At 34.5% G+C, this 16663-nt stretch overlaps 2 protein-coding genes across 4 annotated transcripts in view; both read left to right on the forward strand.

The window, feature by feature from the left end:
• LOC125672282 (putative nuclease HARBI1) overlaps positions 1 to 2806 on the forward strand; it is a 5092-nt gene extending 2286 nt beyond the window's left edge. For both annotated transcript variants that reach the window (XM_056162451.1, XM_056162452.1), the window contains exons 5-7: positions 822 to 986; positions 1406 to 1636; positions 2543 to 2806. In XM_056162451.1, coding sequence (XP_056018426.1) covers positions 822 to 986; positions 1406 to 1634 — 394 coding nt within the window. In that variant the 3' untranslated portion in view covers positions 1635 to 1636; positions 2543 to 2806. The remainder of the gene's footprint in view (positions 1 to 821; positions 987 to 1405; positions 1637 to 2542) is intronic.
• LOC125672350 (uncharacterized) overlaps positions 1 to 15806 on the forward strand; it is a 37294-nt gene extending 21488 nt beyond the window's left edge. For both annotated transcript variants that reach the window (XM_048908595.2, XM_056162450.1), the window contains 7 exons: positions 7189 to 7304; positions 7662 to 7814; positions 7920 to 8102; positions 8567 to 8691; positions 11761 to 11935; positions 12070 to 12218; positions 12312 to 15806. In XM_048908595.2, the coding sequence (XP_048764552.2) occupies positions 7189 to 7304; positions 7662 to 7814; positions 7920 to 8102; positions 8567 to 8691; positions 11761 to 11935; positions 12070 to 12218; positions 12312 to 13650 (2240 nt within the window). In that variant the 3' untranslated portion in view covers positions 13651 to 15806. The remainder of the gene's footprint in view (positions 1 to 7188; positions 7305 to 7661; positions 7815 to 7919; positions 8103 to 8566; positions 8692 to 11760; positions 11936 to 12069; positions 12219 to 12311) is intronic.
• The last annotated feature ends 857 nt before the right edge of the window (positions 15807 to 16663 follow it).

Below are 16663 nucleotides of genomic sequence, written 5' to 3' on the forward strand. Positions count from 1 at the left end.
AGTTGTTAATTTATGGCATTCAGTTCAAGTTGTACAGGTACATATTTAATCAACACCATATCTACTGTTCGTTCATTTAAATTCTTATATCAAGAAGCAAAATTTAAAAAAAAAAGATTAGAAATATGTTCATCAACAGAATGGTAAGAAGTATTTTTTCAAGTCAGACAATTTAGAGTTCCAGGTCGTTGATGAAAACCTTTCAATGAAATAATTCATTTTTATATGACCTAATAGTTCACACAATTTGAAAATTATAATTAGTTACAGTCATGGACATATATATATTGTTTGATATATATAGTAAAGTATTTTGAGATATTGTTCTAATTAATTCAATGACATTCCATCCAAAATAACATTCACAACATTTAAACCAACTCCATTAGCGGTAATTCTGTATACATGTATACACTAAATACTAAGTTCTCTCCAAAGAGCTTTTATTTTTCATACACAACAAAATAATCCTATTTCATTATTTAAACAAGAGGCCCACAGGCCTTATCGGTCACCTACATGTAAGTACTAAGTATAAATTATCACTACTCACCAAGGGCTATGAAATCTAGAAAGAATATTCCTGTTCTGAATATCTAAGATAATTTTTTAACATTAAGCAAAAATATAAAATGAGATGTGTTTACAACTTCAATGCCCTCATAAGTACATACAATGATGAAAGGCTTCACATAACATAATAGGTGTATTAACATTAAAACATCAAAAGCTTTTCTTAAACAAGTGCAGTTCTTGAGAATAAGATTTTTGAAAATTGGTCAATTTTGGGCATAACATGTGGGTTTATCATTTTTACATAGAGATGATGGATGGCTTTTGGGTGACTCGGCATATGCTTTGAAGAAGTACATGATGACACCAAAGTTAAATCCATCTACCGCTGCTGAACAGTCGTTTAATGCTGCACACAGCAGGACTCGTGTTGTGGTTGAAAGAGCACTAGGAGTATGCAAGTCCCGCTTCAGGTACCAATATTAACGGGGGGTGGGGGGGGGGGGGTTGTCGTTGCTCAAATTGAGATATATACATGTGTATATATATATATATATATATATATATATATATATATATATATATATATTATATAATGTTTTACCTATATATTGTAATGAAAATAACAAAAAATTGCTAAATCATGTAATGGATACCTGAAATGCCGTAAGGTATTTCCACCCTCCTGTGACGTCATAAAATTTTGCTATGTCAATGATTTAATAAGATTTATGCGTAACAGGAACATAAATTTTGTTGGAGTCTTTTTCAATAGTTATAGTAAAAAATATTGTTAACCATGAAATATTTTAAAAGTCTACATGAATAATCAATTATATGTTTCAAAATATTGAATCTAAAGGCAATAAATCTATGCCACATATACTTCCAGGTGTATACATAAATCTGGTGGAGTGCTTCTTTTTACCCCTGCAAAATCTGTACAGATCATAATGGCGTGTTTAAAGCTGCATAATATGTGTGTACAGATGAGGATTCCAGCTGAGGAGAATGAGGTACTGATAATGAATCAGGATGATGCCCACCCACAGGTTCCCAATGCTGCAGTTGACCAAACTGGACAGGCTATAAGACAGCGGCTAATCCAGCGATTTAATTAAAGGTGCTTATATATACTTAATAGAAGAATATCAAATAGTTCTAATTGAGAACTGTGGAAGGAGTTTACCAAACAAATTATGTGTTCTCTTTGTATTATTTCCTCCAAACAGACTTAGTTCAGTAACCTGTATTTTTCTCAAAAATTGAAGAAAATCAAAATCCTTGTAACATACCCATCTTCAATATCCATACACACACTCTGTAAAACAAGATGGAGTAAAAATGCCTAACAAATTATGTACCCTACATATAACAACAATTTTCACCTAAAGGGGCACAACTCCTGCAAGAGCAAACAAAATGGATATATTTAAATTGCAAAATGTTCCACAATGATCCTCAAAGAAGCTACATAGCAATGAAATTAGAAACAGAAAACCCCCAATGGACGGACAGACAGGCTGATGTGCAGGTATCGCTGTACCATAATACATCTCTTCTAAAGACGGACGTATAATAAAAACAAAATAATTCCAAACTTTGTTTGGTGAAGATAACTGTGCACCTCAAAATTTTATTACTGGTGATAACGATGGGGACGTACATGTATATGTAGCCTGCTGTTTCTTCCAGGTGATATAATCCTCTAATAAATTTAATTTCCTTCTCTTAATTTCAACGCTTTCCTTCATAAGCTTTAATTTCTCCTCTTCAATATCCACCAGACGCTCCCTGGTGGTATCTACAATGGAATTTGGAGGAATTATGATATGTGATAGAAAAATGAAATTAAAAACAGAAAACCCCAACATTTTGTAAAAGACAGACAGACGGGTAGACAGAAAGTACAAAAAATGTCTCCCCTAGAAGAATGTAGACATAATGATCCAAGAGTAAAATAATTCATCTTAAATGATGCACTCTCTTTAACCCTTAACATAAACATTGTGATTCTTTTCCATTGTAGTTATACATATATATACCCACCTGCTGGGGGCCTGCTGGAATTTGTGTGACTTGAACTTGAACCTGCTGAGGGCCTGCTGGAATTTATGTGACTCGAACTTGAACCTAAAATGTTGAAAGTCAAGAGTTAATATGTGGGTGTGTTTGTGTGTGTATATAGAAAGAAGATTGACAGGTAGACAGCCAGGTACTTCAGACTTGTGTGTGTGTGTGTGTGTGTGTGTGTGTGTGTGTGTGTGCAATAAATTTTCAGATAAGCAGCTTACATGGTGTTGATCATTTTGTTCATTATGCATTTAAAATCTATGACTCTGTCATTCCTACATGTATAACACTGTAATATAGATATATAATACAAGTGGACAATGGGCCACATTGCACATAACTGAAAATGATTTAAAATATAAATATAAACTGATAACCATCACGTTGTGGACCAACACCAATATGATTAAAATGACCTTGCTGATCTGGTAAGTCAAAGGTCACAAGGTCATACATCTTTTTGAATGGGGAATGGTCCCTCACTTAATGTAGGATTAAACATGTTACAGACAGACAGCACAAATGTGATCAGAAGAGCTCACTTGAGCCTTTGGCTCAGGTGACCTAAAAAGGTAACCTACTAGATGTTGAAGGAGATTCAAAATCAGCTGGGTCTATGATACTTGCACCCTCTGAAAAGAAGATGATCTATTTTAAATATAGTCAATTGATAAAAGAGAGAAAATAAAAAGAAATGGACTTTATCATTAACTCACCTGGGAGTTGGGGAATGGCATTGCATCTTGAGTCTGTAGTAAAAATATATTTAAGAATATGTTTGCATATTTATATACAAAAAAATATGTGCATAGTATATTTATGTTATATTGACACAAAATGTAAATTACAATTAAGAATTATCATTTATTAGTTTCATCAGAAAACTTACAAGGTGTCACAGCTAACTCTGCTTCCAAGTTCACATCATCTAAATTTGAAGAAAAATATTATATATATAAATTACATTTAATTTATATTCAATCAATCACACATACCATAAGTGAAATTATAAACTTGTATGCATATTCTTATCACAGATCATTCCTTACAATTCATTTAGTAACTCACCATGTTTTCTTTTCAAGCACTGAGAGTGATCAGTTTGTGAAATACCTACTAATATGAAGGACAATGAATACATTACATTCAATCACAATATTTACCAAATGTAAGTCATTTCTTTATCATTTAATAGTCATGGATATCTCGACATATTTACCAAATGTGTAAAGTTTATTTATTTTTTTAAAATACAGAAAAAAATTACTTGGGCTTGAAAGTGTGTCAAATCCACCATCTATGCCAGACAAAATGTCTTTGGAGAACACTGATACAATCTAAAAATAAAGATAGATCTTTCAAATATAATACTGTTTATATCTATCTATCTATCTCTATATATATATTGTATGATCATTACATTTATCATTTTAAATCTTAATAAAATCTAAATTTACAAAACAATTGATGGATAGGCAAATAGGTATACATTTTTTTTTTTAAATTTCCCTTCTTTTCCTGTTATTATTACCTTCCTCTCCCACACTTTCAAATCTGTGGGAGGAGGTCCTCCTCCTGTTTTTGAGAGCTCTGTCCTCCTAACAATATATCAAAAATATCTACAAACCACCAAAATCATAATTGCATCTTCATAATAAATATGTACAACAGGATGGATAAACAACTGAATGGTCTAGCATTGAATACCACAACCAAAATATGTACTATAGTGTTGTAAACTTAAAAGTTTAAACAATCCTAAACTATTGAGAATAATGTATGAGTATGACATTCCGATCTTAAAAGCAATATGATTATTGTATATACCTGCTTGCCTCTTTCTTTTTTGAGTGGCTCTGAACATCCTGCCACTTTTTTTTTACTTCCTTCAATGTTCTTACAGTACTGGAGCAAGCATTTATTCTGTATTTAAATATCAATAATAATTCATAATTCAATTTCACAAAAATTACTTTGTTAATAATTATCAAAATGAATATTTATACATTTTCAATGAATAACAATTAATGTTAATATATAATTCCATGTTATGTATTACAATTGTTTTATTGAACAAAAATAAATCTGAACGAGTTTACACATCAATAAATCCGAAATGTTCAAATGAAGTTACTACAGCATGATTATCCTAGTGGGTGTTATCAATAAATCCATACTCCAAATAAATATATAGCAGAAAACATGTTGAAAAAATAACAAAAATGTATTTAAAATTTATAGGTGATTATGCATGATTTATGAAATTTTTTTATTGATGGCTGCAGTAGAAATTATTTTATGAGTGCTTTACATGTCTTATTCAATGAATTATATATACTGAAATTTAGTCGTGCAGAAAGACTTTTGACCCTTGAATGTAAAATTAACATTACTGTATGTGATTGTATTTAATGAATATAAAGAAATAGTCAGCACTTATCAACAAACTCAGACTTATAAAATAAACATTATCTGCATTTCTTATATCCAGAGAAAATTAATCCTGAATTTATTAACCATTTAAATTCTGCTATATATATTTATATTTATTTGGAGTATGGATTTATTTACTTCATTAATCTTCTAAAAATTATCATCTATTCATGTTCATTCTTCATTTACTAATTCATTCAATTACTCACATATCTCTTTATCTCCTCAATATGATTATTATTCATATCTATATCGATTAATAATTACCAATACCTTTATTGAATTTTCTTTCATATTTCTTCATAGATTATTTCTTTATCCCCCCTTGGTGCATTGAACTGAGTACTTGTGTATTTTTCTACTTACTTGCATTCTTATTTATTCTTGTTTAATAGTTCTTCATTTATCTATATCTATTTCTAAATCAATTTATTCCCAACAGTATTTTTTTTTAATCTATAAAAATATTTTTGCATTTAAAAAAACACCTGACTGTGATTTTATTTCTCTGATACAACTATTCCCTACCATAAACTAAACTATTCAAATATTTACAATGTTGACAGTATTAACAGAATGATTTTTAAAAAACAATATCCCCATTGGGCACCCCAATTTGAATCCCGAAAGAGTTGTCTCCCGCAAGTGTTTCCAATGGTTAAAGTAAACAAAACTCCTAGCTAAAAATATTTCGTCAGCGACAGAGACGTCATTTCAACTGAGGAGCTAAAAAATGTAGGGTATATCAATTCTGAAAACACTCATTAGCGTGTTTGATTAGTACGGAAACATCACATTAATGAATATAGATTGCAGCGGACTCTAAATGAAAATTTAAAAGAAATTCGCTGACATGACATACTTCTCTGTTATTTCTACCCACACAGCTTGCTTGTGCTGCATTGTCAGTGAGGGACTAAATTTCCCTCTAATGATGGCCCACCGCTCGCCATCCGTGACGAGTTCCACGAGAAGTGAAACCGTCGCCTCATCCCAGTTTGCTTTCCTCGTATCTTCCATGGCAATTAATGGTATTGTTGTCGTCTGCAACACTAAACTACCTCCATCACCAAAAGAGTTCCAGTTACGTTTACGATAATCGCAATCGTAAGTGCTACGACGACGACAGTTTTAGTGAAACGCTCGTATACGTGCATGTCAAGGTGATCGTAAACGTAATCGTACGTTTACGTTCTACGATCGGTTAGTGAAACGGCCGCCTGAGTTTTACATGAAAGCTTTCTGACACAGTGTTGATTCCAGTTTGTTTAAATCATGTCCTCCGGGGTTAGGTTGGGGCCATAATAGGGGATCAAAGTTTTACATAGAAATTTATAGTGAAAATCTTTAAAAATCTTCTTCTCAAAAACCAATTAGCTAGAAGAGCTGACATTTACATGAAAGTTTCCTGACATAGTGCAGATTCAAGTTTGTTCAAAGTATGGCCCCGGGGGTAGGTTGGGGTCATAATTGGGGATGAAAGTTTTGCAAAGAAATATATAGGGAAACTCTTTAAAAATCTTCTTCTCGAGAACCATTGAGCCAAAGAAGTTGACATTTATATGAAAGCTTTCTGACATAATGCAGATTCATGTTTGTGAACATTATGGCATCCAGGGGTAGGTTGGGGCCATAATAGGGACTAAGGTTTTACATGCAAATATATATGGAAAGTCTGCAGATATCGGCCAAGGTGATTCAGGTGAGCGATGTGGCCCATGGGCGTCTTGTTTATGTTGTGTGACGCTACAAAATAAGCATTTCTACTGATAAGCTTCATACTCAGTATTGAATTGTCCTCCACATCTTAGTAACAAGGAAGTTTAATGCGTTCTTGAAAATATATATATTTTCAATCAACTTTTATTCACGACGAGATTTTATTTAGCGATTTCCACACAATTTCGCACACGCAAATACTGTATACAGTGTTGATTTTGCCTTTCTACACTTGCAGACAGTTTCGCCCCGTTTTAAATTCGCCTAGACATATTTGTGTTTAAAAAAGATATGAGAAAAAAAACCCAGTTTCTCCCACTCTCGAACTCTTCCAGTGACAACGAGGGCAAAGGGGACGAAAATAAAGCGGCGTGTATTTCCCTGTATGCAGTATGAATTGGACATGACCACAGTGTGTACACATCGATATTTTCTCATATATTCCGTTAGATCCCATGAGTGTGTTTGCGTCAGAAGCAGCGGAATACAATGAAAGACTACGAGCACAGGATGGCATCCCACTGACAGAAATATCCTCTGACGAGTATTACAAGATCGAGAGTAGGGTAAAATATAAAGCTTACTAGGCCTGAAGTCAAGTTTAGCTTATTTCCCCTTTAAAATTGACAGACTTAAAATAATTATATTGCTATCTGACCAATACTCTTTTTTATTTCAAATGCACAATAATATTTTGGAAATTTTTGCTGACTTTGATTATTTTCATTAAAAAGTTGATCAATGATTGGCAAAAGATCAAAATTGGTACCGTATAAGTTTTACATGTTACTATCGTATTAACATTGTAAAGTATTTCTGTCCAAAAGTAAATGTTCTCCACCTCATAGTTGGGTATCTCAAAGAGGCATTGCATCTTAATTGCGGCTCTATATTACAAATGTTTCGGACTACTGTTTATCTAGGACAGAATAAACATGATGAAAGTAATGGAAAAAGTGAGCGATGACTTCCTGAAGTTTACATACAACAGACTCAAGGAAATCGATAGTAGAAAGATGTGTGTGGAACCATGGCCTCCTACGACAAGTATCTCAGCAGATGGCTTTAAACAAATAGTAGGTTATGATGGATCTAATGAATGGATTTTTACACAATTATATAAGTGTCTTTTTATTCTTTTGATGAAAAAGGCTATGATAATCTTTGTACATTTTGTGTAGCACTATAAATTTCCACGATCAACACACCTTCTTGATATAGTCCTCCACAAACAACGCGGCGAAACGATTGGTCCATACATTGAGCTTTTGTATGAACTGGCCAATCATGTAGACTCTTTTCATTCAGCTGGATGGATTTTTCGATGTCTCAGAGCAAAGAATGTTTGGATTCTGGAAACAAAAGTAAGTGGTATAGGGAACAACTTTGCAAATTGAGAATATACTGAAATTTTCAAATTGATAAAATACTGATATTAATATGTCAATGAAATTCATTTTAAGATAATATCTTAAATTCGATATAAAATGGCAATAAAGAATTCGTGTGGCTTTAACAAGACAATGCTATATATCCGAAATCTTTTATTTTTGACTTACGTCTATTATCACTTTATGGTCATTGAGTCAGAACTTTGTTCTCCTCTCAATACTCATAATTTGTCTTTAAAATAATGAGAATAAGAGTGTTAAATCCATAGAACAAAGAAATACATACATCTTTTATTGAATAGTCATGTACATGTTTCATTGCATAAAAACCAAGTTATAACTATTCAAGAATTAAACAACCAGAATGCAGCAGATTGGCTTGGTTTTGATTCCTAATGTACTTGCATGTAATCTTGAATGACTGTTGGGTATTATAGAAACGAGAACAAACGATTGTGGTGCCCAAATTTGGTAAATACCGTGTGATAGCGTCATCAGACTTCGACATCCATCTAGAGCAGATCAAAGTTGAAAGACCAGAGGAGGCAGATGGAATACAATGGTTGGTGTTATTTGCTATCGGCTATAGACATGACGGAAGACATTTTGTATCAAAAACACCTGGTATAATCTTCCTCAAATCAACATTTTCTGTCTGATTTCAAATATACTGGGATGCCTTGGAAAGTATATGTCAATGACCCATCTCTGATAATTATGATAACAATAGTATGACAATGATGTTATGAAAATACATGTTTTGATTCATTTATTTTCAAGGAAGATTTTTCAGATTACGTTGGACATCATTAAAGCACATGGACGTTTACATATTAATGAGAACTTTGCTACGTAGGAATTTGTTATCAAATACAGAATGTGCCCTCATTTTATTTTTAAACATGTGTGTAAAACATGAACACGAGCTACCTGAGTTGCGGAGAGAATATCAACTCTTATATGATAAGAGTATTGTGACATTTGGACTCTACCCACCTAACCATGCCTTTTGTGAGGGCTTGTGCGGTAACAACATATCGGTCTTGTAACAATCTAATTAAAACTAGATGTTAGATTCGCTCACATACTCACTGCACAAACATCTAATATCATCCCATAGAGGGTCGCGTCAGAGGTCAAATTCAAAAATGAACTAATCGCTACAAAGATGGAAGTGTCATCTACATCCAATGAGAATCGTCATTATATACTGTATTTGGTTACTTTTTAAAGATGGTGACCGATGAAAAAATGGAAGCGATTAAAACAGCTTTGAAGATATTTGGTCTCGAGGCTTTGAAAAATGAACAAGAACAAATACTTAAATGTCTTCTTTGTTGAAGTATACATGAAAAGATCTCCCCTATGTCACCATAGTTTAAAATTTAAGCACAACCACGCGATACACAAGTCATGATCTTGGGAGCCGCCATTTTTCTCTTCCTTACGTAAACAATGCGTGGAATTGTGGGATAGTACCGTATCGATATGAAGCGGGAATTTTCGATTGGCTGTTGCAAATTTGACCTCTGACGTGACCATCTATGGGAGGTTATTAGATGTTTGTGTAGCGAGTATGTGAGCGGATCTAACATTTAATTTTGATTAGATTGGTCTTGTAATGACACTGGACATCACGCATATGGGATCATTTTATACGATATACTGGACGGATTAGTGAAATGCTTTGTGGACTAGTGAACATCAATCTTCACTAGTCCGTACGGACTAGTGCTTGAGAAAGTTAATTTCAAACCCTGCCATATATCAGTTTTTAAACGATGGATATGATTGTTTGAAATATTATACATCGAAGTAGGAATAGTAGTATTTATCCTACTAACTCGAGTAAGAATTGAAGTCGCCCCAAGAGGTTCATCGTTAAATGTTAAAACTTTGATCCCCTATTGTGGCCTTACCCTACATCCGTGGTCATGGTTTTTATTAGACGGGACGTATTATGTTATGGCACTGTCCGTACGTCTGTCCGGCTGGCTGGTCGTTCGTCCGTCCGTTCCGGGTCATGTTTTCCGGACCTTTTACCGTAACGGATGCATGTACAACTTTGAAATTTGGTCACAATATCTCCCTCAAGAATTGTAAGAGTGAGTTTGCATTTCAGCTGGACTGGTCCATCCTTGACCTACTTTAAGGTTATAAGTAGGTCAAACAGTTTCCGAACTTTTTTTCGTTACAGATACGGTACAGATATTGCCCTGAAATTAAGACATAAGCTTCCTTTCAGAGGAAAACGAGTTCAGTTTGAATTTCAGCTGGATTGGTCCTTCCGCCCGTGACCTACATTAAGACTTAACGTATTTCAAATAGTTTTCCGGGCTGTTTTTGATCATGGATACAGTTATTGCCTTGATATTTAGCCATAGTCTTTCTTTCGGGGGAATACAAGTTCAGTTTGCATTTCAGCTGGATTGGTCCATCCTTGATCTACTTTTTGGAAAGAATAGGTCAAACAGTTTTCCGGGCTTTTTTCATTACAGATACAGATATTGCCCTGAGTCTTCCTCTCAGAGGAATACAAGTTCAGTTTGCATTTCAGCTGGATTGGTCCATCCTTCACCCTTTTTGGAAAAAATAAGTCAAACGGTTTTCCAGGCTTTTTTTTTTTTTCATTACGGATACATATATTGCCCTGATATTTAGTCAAAGGCTTCCTCTCAGAGGAATACAAGATCAGTTTGCATTTCAACAGGATTGGTCTATCATTGACCTACCTTTGAACTAAAAATAGGTCAAACAGTTTTCTGAGCTTTTTTCATTATGGACAGAGACATTGCCCTGATATTTAGTCAAAGGCTTCCTCTCGGAGGGAGACAAGTGCAGTTAACATTTCAGCTGGATTATCGCACTACGACTTACAGTACTTTAGGGGTAGAAGTAGGTCAAACAGTTTTCCAGATTTTTTTGGTATTGCTCTGAAATTTAGTCACAACCTCCCTTTCAGAGAAATACATAATCAGTTCACATTTCAGCTTATTTGGTGCAGCATGACCTTCTTTAGGGTTAAAAGTAGATCAAATGGTTTCGTGGACCTTTTTTATCACCATAAATAGATATTGCACCAACATTTTGTCCCAACCTCAATCTCAGTGAAAATTTAATACATAATCAGTTCACATGTCAGATGGATTGGTGCACCATCACCCACTTTAAGGCTTTTCTCTTCAGAATGTGTGTTGTATCAATTCAGAGTGCACAATATGCTTCCAGGTTGAATTTCACTGTCCGACGGGCGTATATTGTACCGTTTGCGGTACTGTTGTTCACATCTAAACTCATTAAGGAAATGTTCACATAGATCTTGTCTCTTCTATCTAGTCCAGTGTTCTTGAGAATTTAAAAAAGTATATTATAATTTCAATATTTCTTTATTATATCCTATTTGTAAAGGGAGTAGCAAGTGACCCCTCATTTAAACAATTTTGAATTACCTTTACGTAGCAAGTATGGTTGAAATTAGTCCTGTAGTTCTGAAGACGAAGTAAAAGATATGTAACTTTTACGAATAGACCGATGGTGATTAGAAAAGCTTACTTGAGCTTATAGATCAGGTGAGCTAATTACTGAAACAATACCAGTATATTTAATTTTTTTAAAAACCCTCATATTCCAGGCTTCCGATTGAGTCAATAAAAGCTGGACTCTATTCCAAAGAAAGTGATGTATACGCCTTTGGTATGATTACGTGGGAGGTCATGTCTGCGTTTGGACAGGAGGGAGTTGTGTATGACCAAGACGAAGAGCGGGAGTTAGAGTGCATTCCATTCAACTACCAACAATCTGAAAATGTAAAAAAAAAAATTCCATTCTTGAATACCATTTCAAAATGCGATTTTGCAGAATCTAAATTAGTATTATGTAGTATAATTAATGAAAATAGTGACTGAAAATTTAATAACAAATGACCTTGTTTCTGCGACAGATTCTACAACATTTGATAGAGGGATATATACCAGAAAAAAATGTTAAATGCCCTGATTGGTTTTACCGAGAAGTTACGAGGCCTTGTCTTCTGCATCAGAAAATCGACAGACCCTCGATGAAAACCATCCTACAAATCCTGGAAACACGGTGTGGAATCACATTGTCAGACATTTGGATTAATTTCCTATATATATATTTAAACAAAATTTAATGTCTAACAACAAATTATTGTCTTTGTAGGCTTGGGAAATCTCTTCCTAAACAAATTCTGAGGGGTCCACCCCAACCTCTACCTGATCAACTTTCGCAAAGTGATAGAAAACCCCAAAAAGTAGAAATGTACGACGATATCTATGATTATGATGGATTTGACATAATTACAGATTTGTATCAGTCTTGCATAGAGGAATCTAAAATGATTGAAAAGGACGATGAATATCCTATGTTTCCACCTCCACCTCTACCCCCAGTGTCTTATTACAATACAAAGACGAGTAAAAGCCTGAATGGAGTGAAACGTAGTCTGTCACCTCCGCCACCTCCCCCCAAACCGAAAGACGTGAAAGGGAAGAATGACGAAGAAAGATTGAGCCCAGAGAACAAAAGGAAATATGCAGACAAAAATGTAAGTAAAGGTGACAGCAATGACAGTATCCCACCTGTTTCCAGAAGACCACCATCGTTACATGGCAATGATGACAGCATCCCACCTCTTTCCAGAAGACCAATACCGTTGCCATCACAAGAAAATGAAAAAGAGTCTGCAGAGACAACTGATGAAAAGTCATGCAAAACACTTCCTCTTCCAAGGATTCCACAAAGTGATGAGAGTGAACGTGTAAATGTGGAGGAACAGTCTGCTCAGACAGTTCCACCAAAGACACAAACACGCCAAAGTAATGCATATCAAAATGTAAAGGAGCAAAAGTCTTTCCAAATTAACAAAGCCAAATTCCCTCCACTTCCACCCAAACCAGAAGGAACTAAGAATAAATTTGATGGAACCAACCCAGAACCCCCCAGAACCCCACACACCAGTGGTCATAAAAATGACGCATCACCTCCTCCACTTCCTCCATTGCGACGGGACAATCAGCTAAAGTCGGAAAACCCAAGAACTTGTGTGGATAACGTACGTGACTTTGACAACGATTCCGTTCATAAGAGATCAGATTTTGCAGAGTCTGCATCAAGTATGTCTCAAGGCAGTAAAGGTTCATATTATGTGAGTAAAACTTCATCCCAGAATCTCGGAGACACAGAGAGAGGATCCGACTTCGATCGTACATCTGAATCTGGTGTTGCACATTGTATCAGTGAAAGTTTGACAGAAACTGAGAGAGGCTCAGATTTTTACGGTAAAACGAAACCCAAAATTCTTCCAAAACCGGGGTCTAAAAGTAGACTTCAGCCGACGTTCTACGTTGGGGAAGAAGAAAACAGTGAACAAATGAGAAAGGTTGATGAGGTGAAGAGAGATGAATGTGACACTGCAAAACAATCGAATCCGGTTTATGTGAACAAAACGGAAACTAACACGAAACATGTCCTGCCACTTAGGAAACCGCTCGATAAATGATTTAGTGTTTGTAGTTGCGAAAACACTATCATTCCCTCTTTCTCTATGTAGAAATATAGCATTCAACAATGCATTCGGCGGGTAGTGGTCTAAAACTTCGCACTATACTTGTTGCACACAAAAGGACCATCTAAATTGCATGGAAAGAGATAATATGTTAATGTTTAATCAAGGTTGAAATATCTCAGAACTTTTGACGACCTTCACTGGCTTTTTATACTCGCACTTTCTAAAGAAAGTTTGGGTATATTGTTGTTATCAAGGTCCGTCCGTCAGTTACACTTTCTTCTTCCTCAAATTCCTCTTTTATTTTAAGCAGTAACCATTTAATCTTTTGGAATGTGATATGTGTTTCCTTGTAGATGTGCAATAAGGTTTCAGAACTTTTAATTTTACTCTGGGGCAAAATGAGAATAAAAAACGATTTTTCTTACAAAAACCTGCTTCTCTGACCTCCTCTTACATTGTAAGCAGTAGACAATTCATTTTATGGAGGATGATTAGTGGTGTCCTGTACAATAAGGTTTCGGACTTTTCATTGTATCTGGGGGCATAATGGAGGTCAAATAATAATGTTTTCTCTATTTAGAAAATCTGGTACCCAGAACTCCTCATAAATTGTCCGCAATAGTCAAATCATCTTTTGGAAGATAATTAGCGGTAAATATTTACCCTAATCAATAAGGTAAATATTCTAATGTTCTTTCTTGTTCTAATTTGTGATTGATGATATGATGTTCACGCCTATTTGCCGTTTTTTAAATCATAATCGGGCGATAAATTCCTATAAAGAGCCCCTTTGGCGGCCTATCATGAGTCTACATCATTTGGAACACCTCAGAGACCTCTTGCATGCGAAGATTCTATGACAAAGGACCGCCATGTAATGTCACCATCCAAAGCACAACATGCTCAAAGAAATATTAAATTCCTCCACCACAAAGGAGCTGACAACTTGTGTGTCTGCGTATCAGAGTTCTACAGAGTGTATTTCAGTGTCAGGACCGGTAACTCCTGTCTAGAAATGTTAGTGATGATTTTTGTTGGTATATTTTAATATATATATATATATATATATATATATATATATATATATATATATATATATATGTATGTATGTCTGTCTGTCTGTCTGTGTGTGTGTGTGTGGTGTGTGTGTGTGTATGTGTGTGTATTTACGCAGTTACTACCGGCAGTATTATTCAAACTATTTAAAAAATAGAAAACAAGATGACAGTTGAAATCACTTCTTGAAATTTATTTCTTCAAACTATAAATGAGTGTTGTTATATCAGTATCCATAATCAAACATTTTGTCTGTTGCATTGGTGTGTTACCAAACAGGGGCATTTTTATATTCTTTTTGTAATATCTAAGTACAGACCCTGAAGCGTGCTACTACACCGCCAAAGCGTTTCGTTTCGTTCCGTGAAAACCGTTCATCGTTCCGTGCAGACCGTTCAGCGTTTCGTGCAAACCGTTCACCGTTCCGTGCAAGAATCGTTCACCGTTCTGAGCCACGCCCCGAGAATCGTACAAGTCATTCCGCTATGGCATCCAAGAAAGGTGGACGTAGATTGTCCTTAACTTTGCGTAATTTAAAGTGAATTTTAGTCCAGATTTATATTGTTTTCATATACACCTTTCATGGCTTGTATTGTCTTTCTGATGCCGGGATATTAAAGCCCTTGCGTTAAAAGGTCTCATCCTGTAAATTTATCACCTCACCTACCATGGGTACTGGAGATACATCTTGTTGTTTTAACGATTTAATCACCGAATACCTAGTACTTCTACAGGGAACTTTAAAGTAACATATACAATTTTGATTCTATTTAATTTTGTTGATCAAATTTATAATCATTTTACGTTATTGATCAACTGATATATACACAAGTATATATATATATATATATATATATATATATATATATATATATATATATATAATATATTATGAATGTCATAACAAGTACATTGTACTCTTTTTGTAAAACTTGTTACACTCTGAAGAGCCGAACTACACGGCGAAAGCGAAAGCGCTAAGTGTAATTAATTAAATGTGGATCATGTGTAATTAGTCATCGTTGAATACATTATTGTATATATATATTTATTCTACCCCGATACCAAGAAACTATATATATATATATATATATATATATATATATATATATATATATCACATTTTACATCACTCATTTGTTCCAAGTGATTTCGAAAGAATAAAAAAAAAACCTCTCTATTGTAGCATGATTTTATAATTCTAGATAAATGTTAAGCTACATGTACATTTGAATTCTCAAATAACGTGTCACTGTTCCTTCAAATGTTATTTCAACAGAGAGGTATACATATCTTGTATTTTAAACTTGTACAACATATTAGCCCACTTTCCTATGTACAGAATTATTTTGACCATTGCTGCATGTATATACTTGTAAAATGCGATAATGAGAACAGATTTCACATAAAGAATTCAAATAATACTTAGTGAGAAAAACATACTTTCAAGTCGCCTTCAAAGATAGGTGTGGTGAGAAGAGTGAAGAGGGGGTTGTTAGAAGACGGAAGAGGGGTTTGTTGCTACAGCAACGGTGTACCCCGTTACAGGTGAATGAGCTTGGAGATTCCAATTATTTTGATTGATCCCTTTGTTCCAAGTAATGACAGGTGCCAATTTTCGTCGACAGGTTAGCATAAAGCCCATGCGTATGGGTATACGGACTCCCAGAGATGGCAAGACTGACGAGAACCTCTATTTTATCTGTTGCATTACTGTACATTTATAAAAATGGGTCTTTATTGATTTTCTTTCTCTAAGAAATGTGTAATTGGTTTTCCTTTTTTTTTTTTTTTTTTAAAGTGTCTTGAAATATACAAATTACACGCGCTTTTTAACACTATGATCACTCCGACTGATATGCACGTATATAATGAAACAGAAGCGAATTTTGTTCTTTCAATTTGAATTAATTTAAGATATTGTTTAAGAGCATAAAATGAATATGCA

Source organism: Ostrea edulis, chromosome 4 (assembly GCF_947568905.1).
Source record: "Ostrea edulis chromosome 4, xbOstEdul1.1, whole genome shotgun sequence".
In the NCBI taxonomy this organism is placed as follows: domain Eukaryota; kingdom Metazoa; phylum Mollusca; class Bivalvia; order Ostreida; family Ostreidae; genus Ostrea; species Ostrea edulis.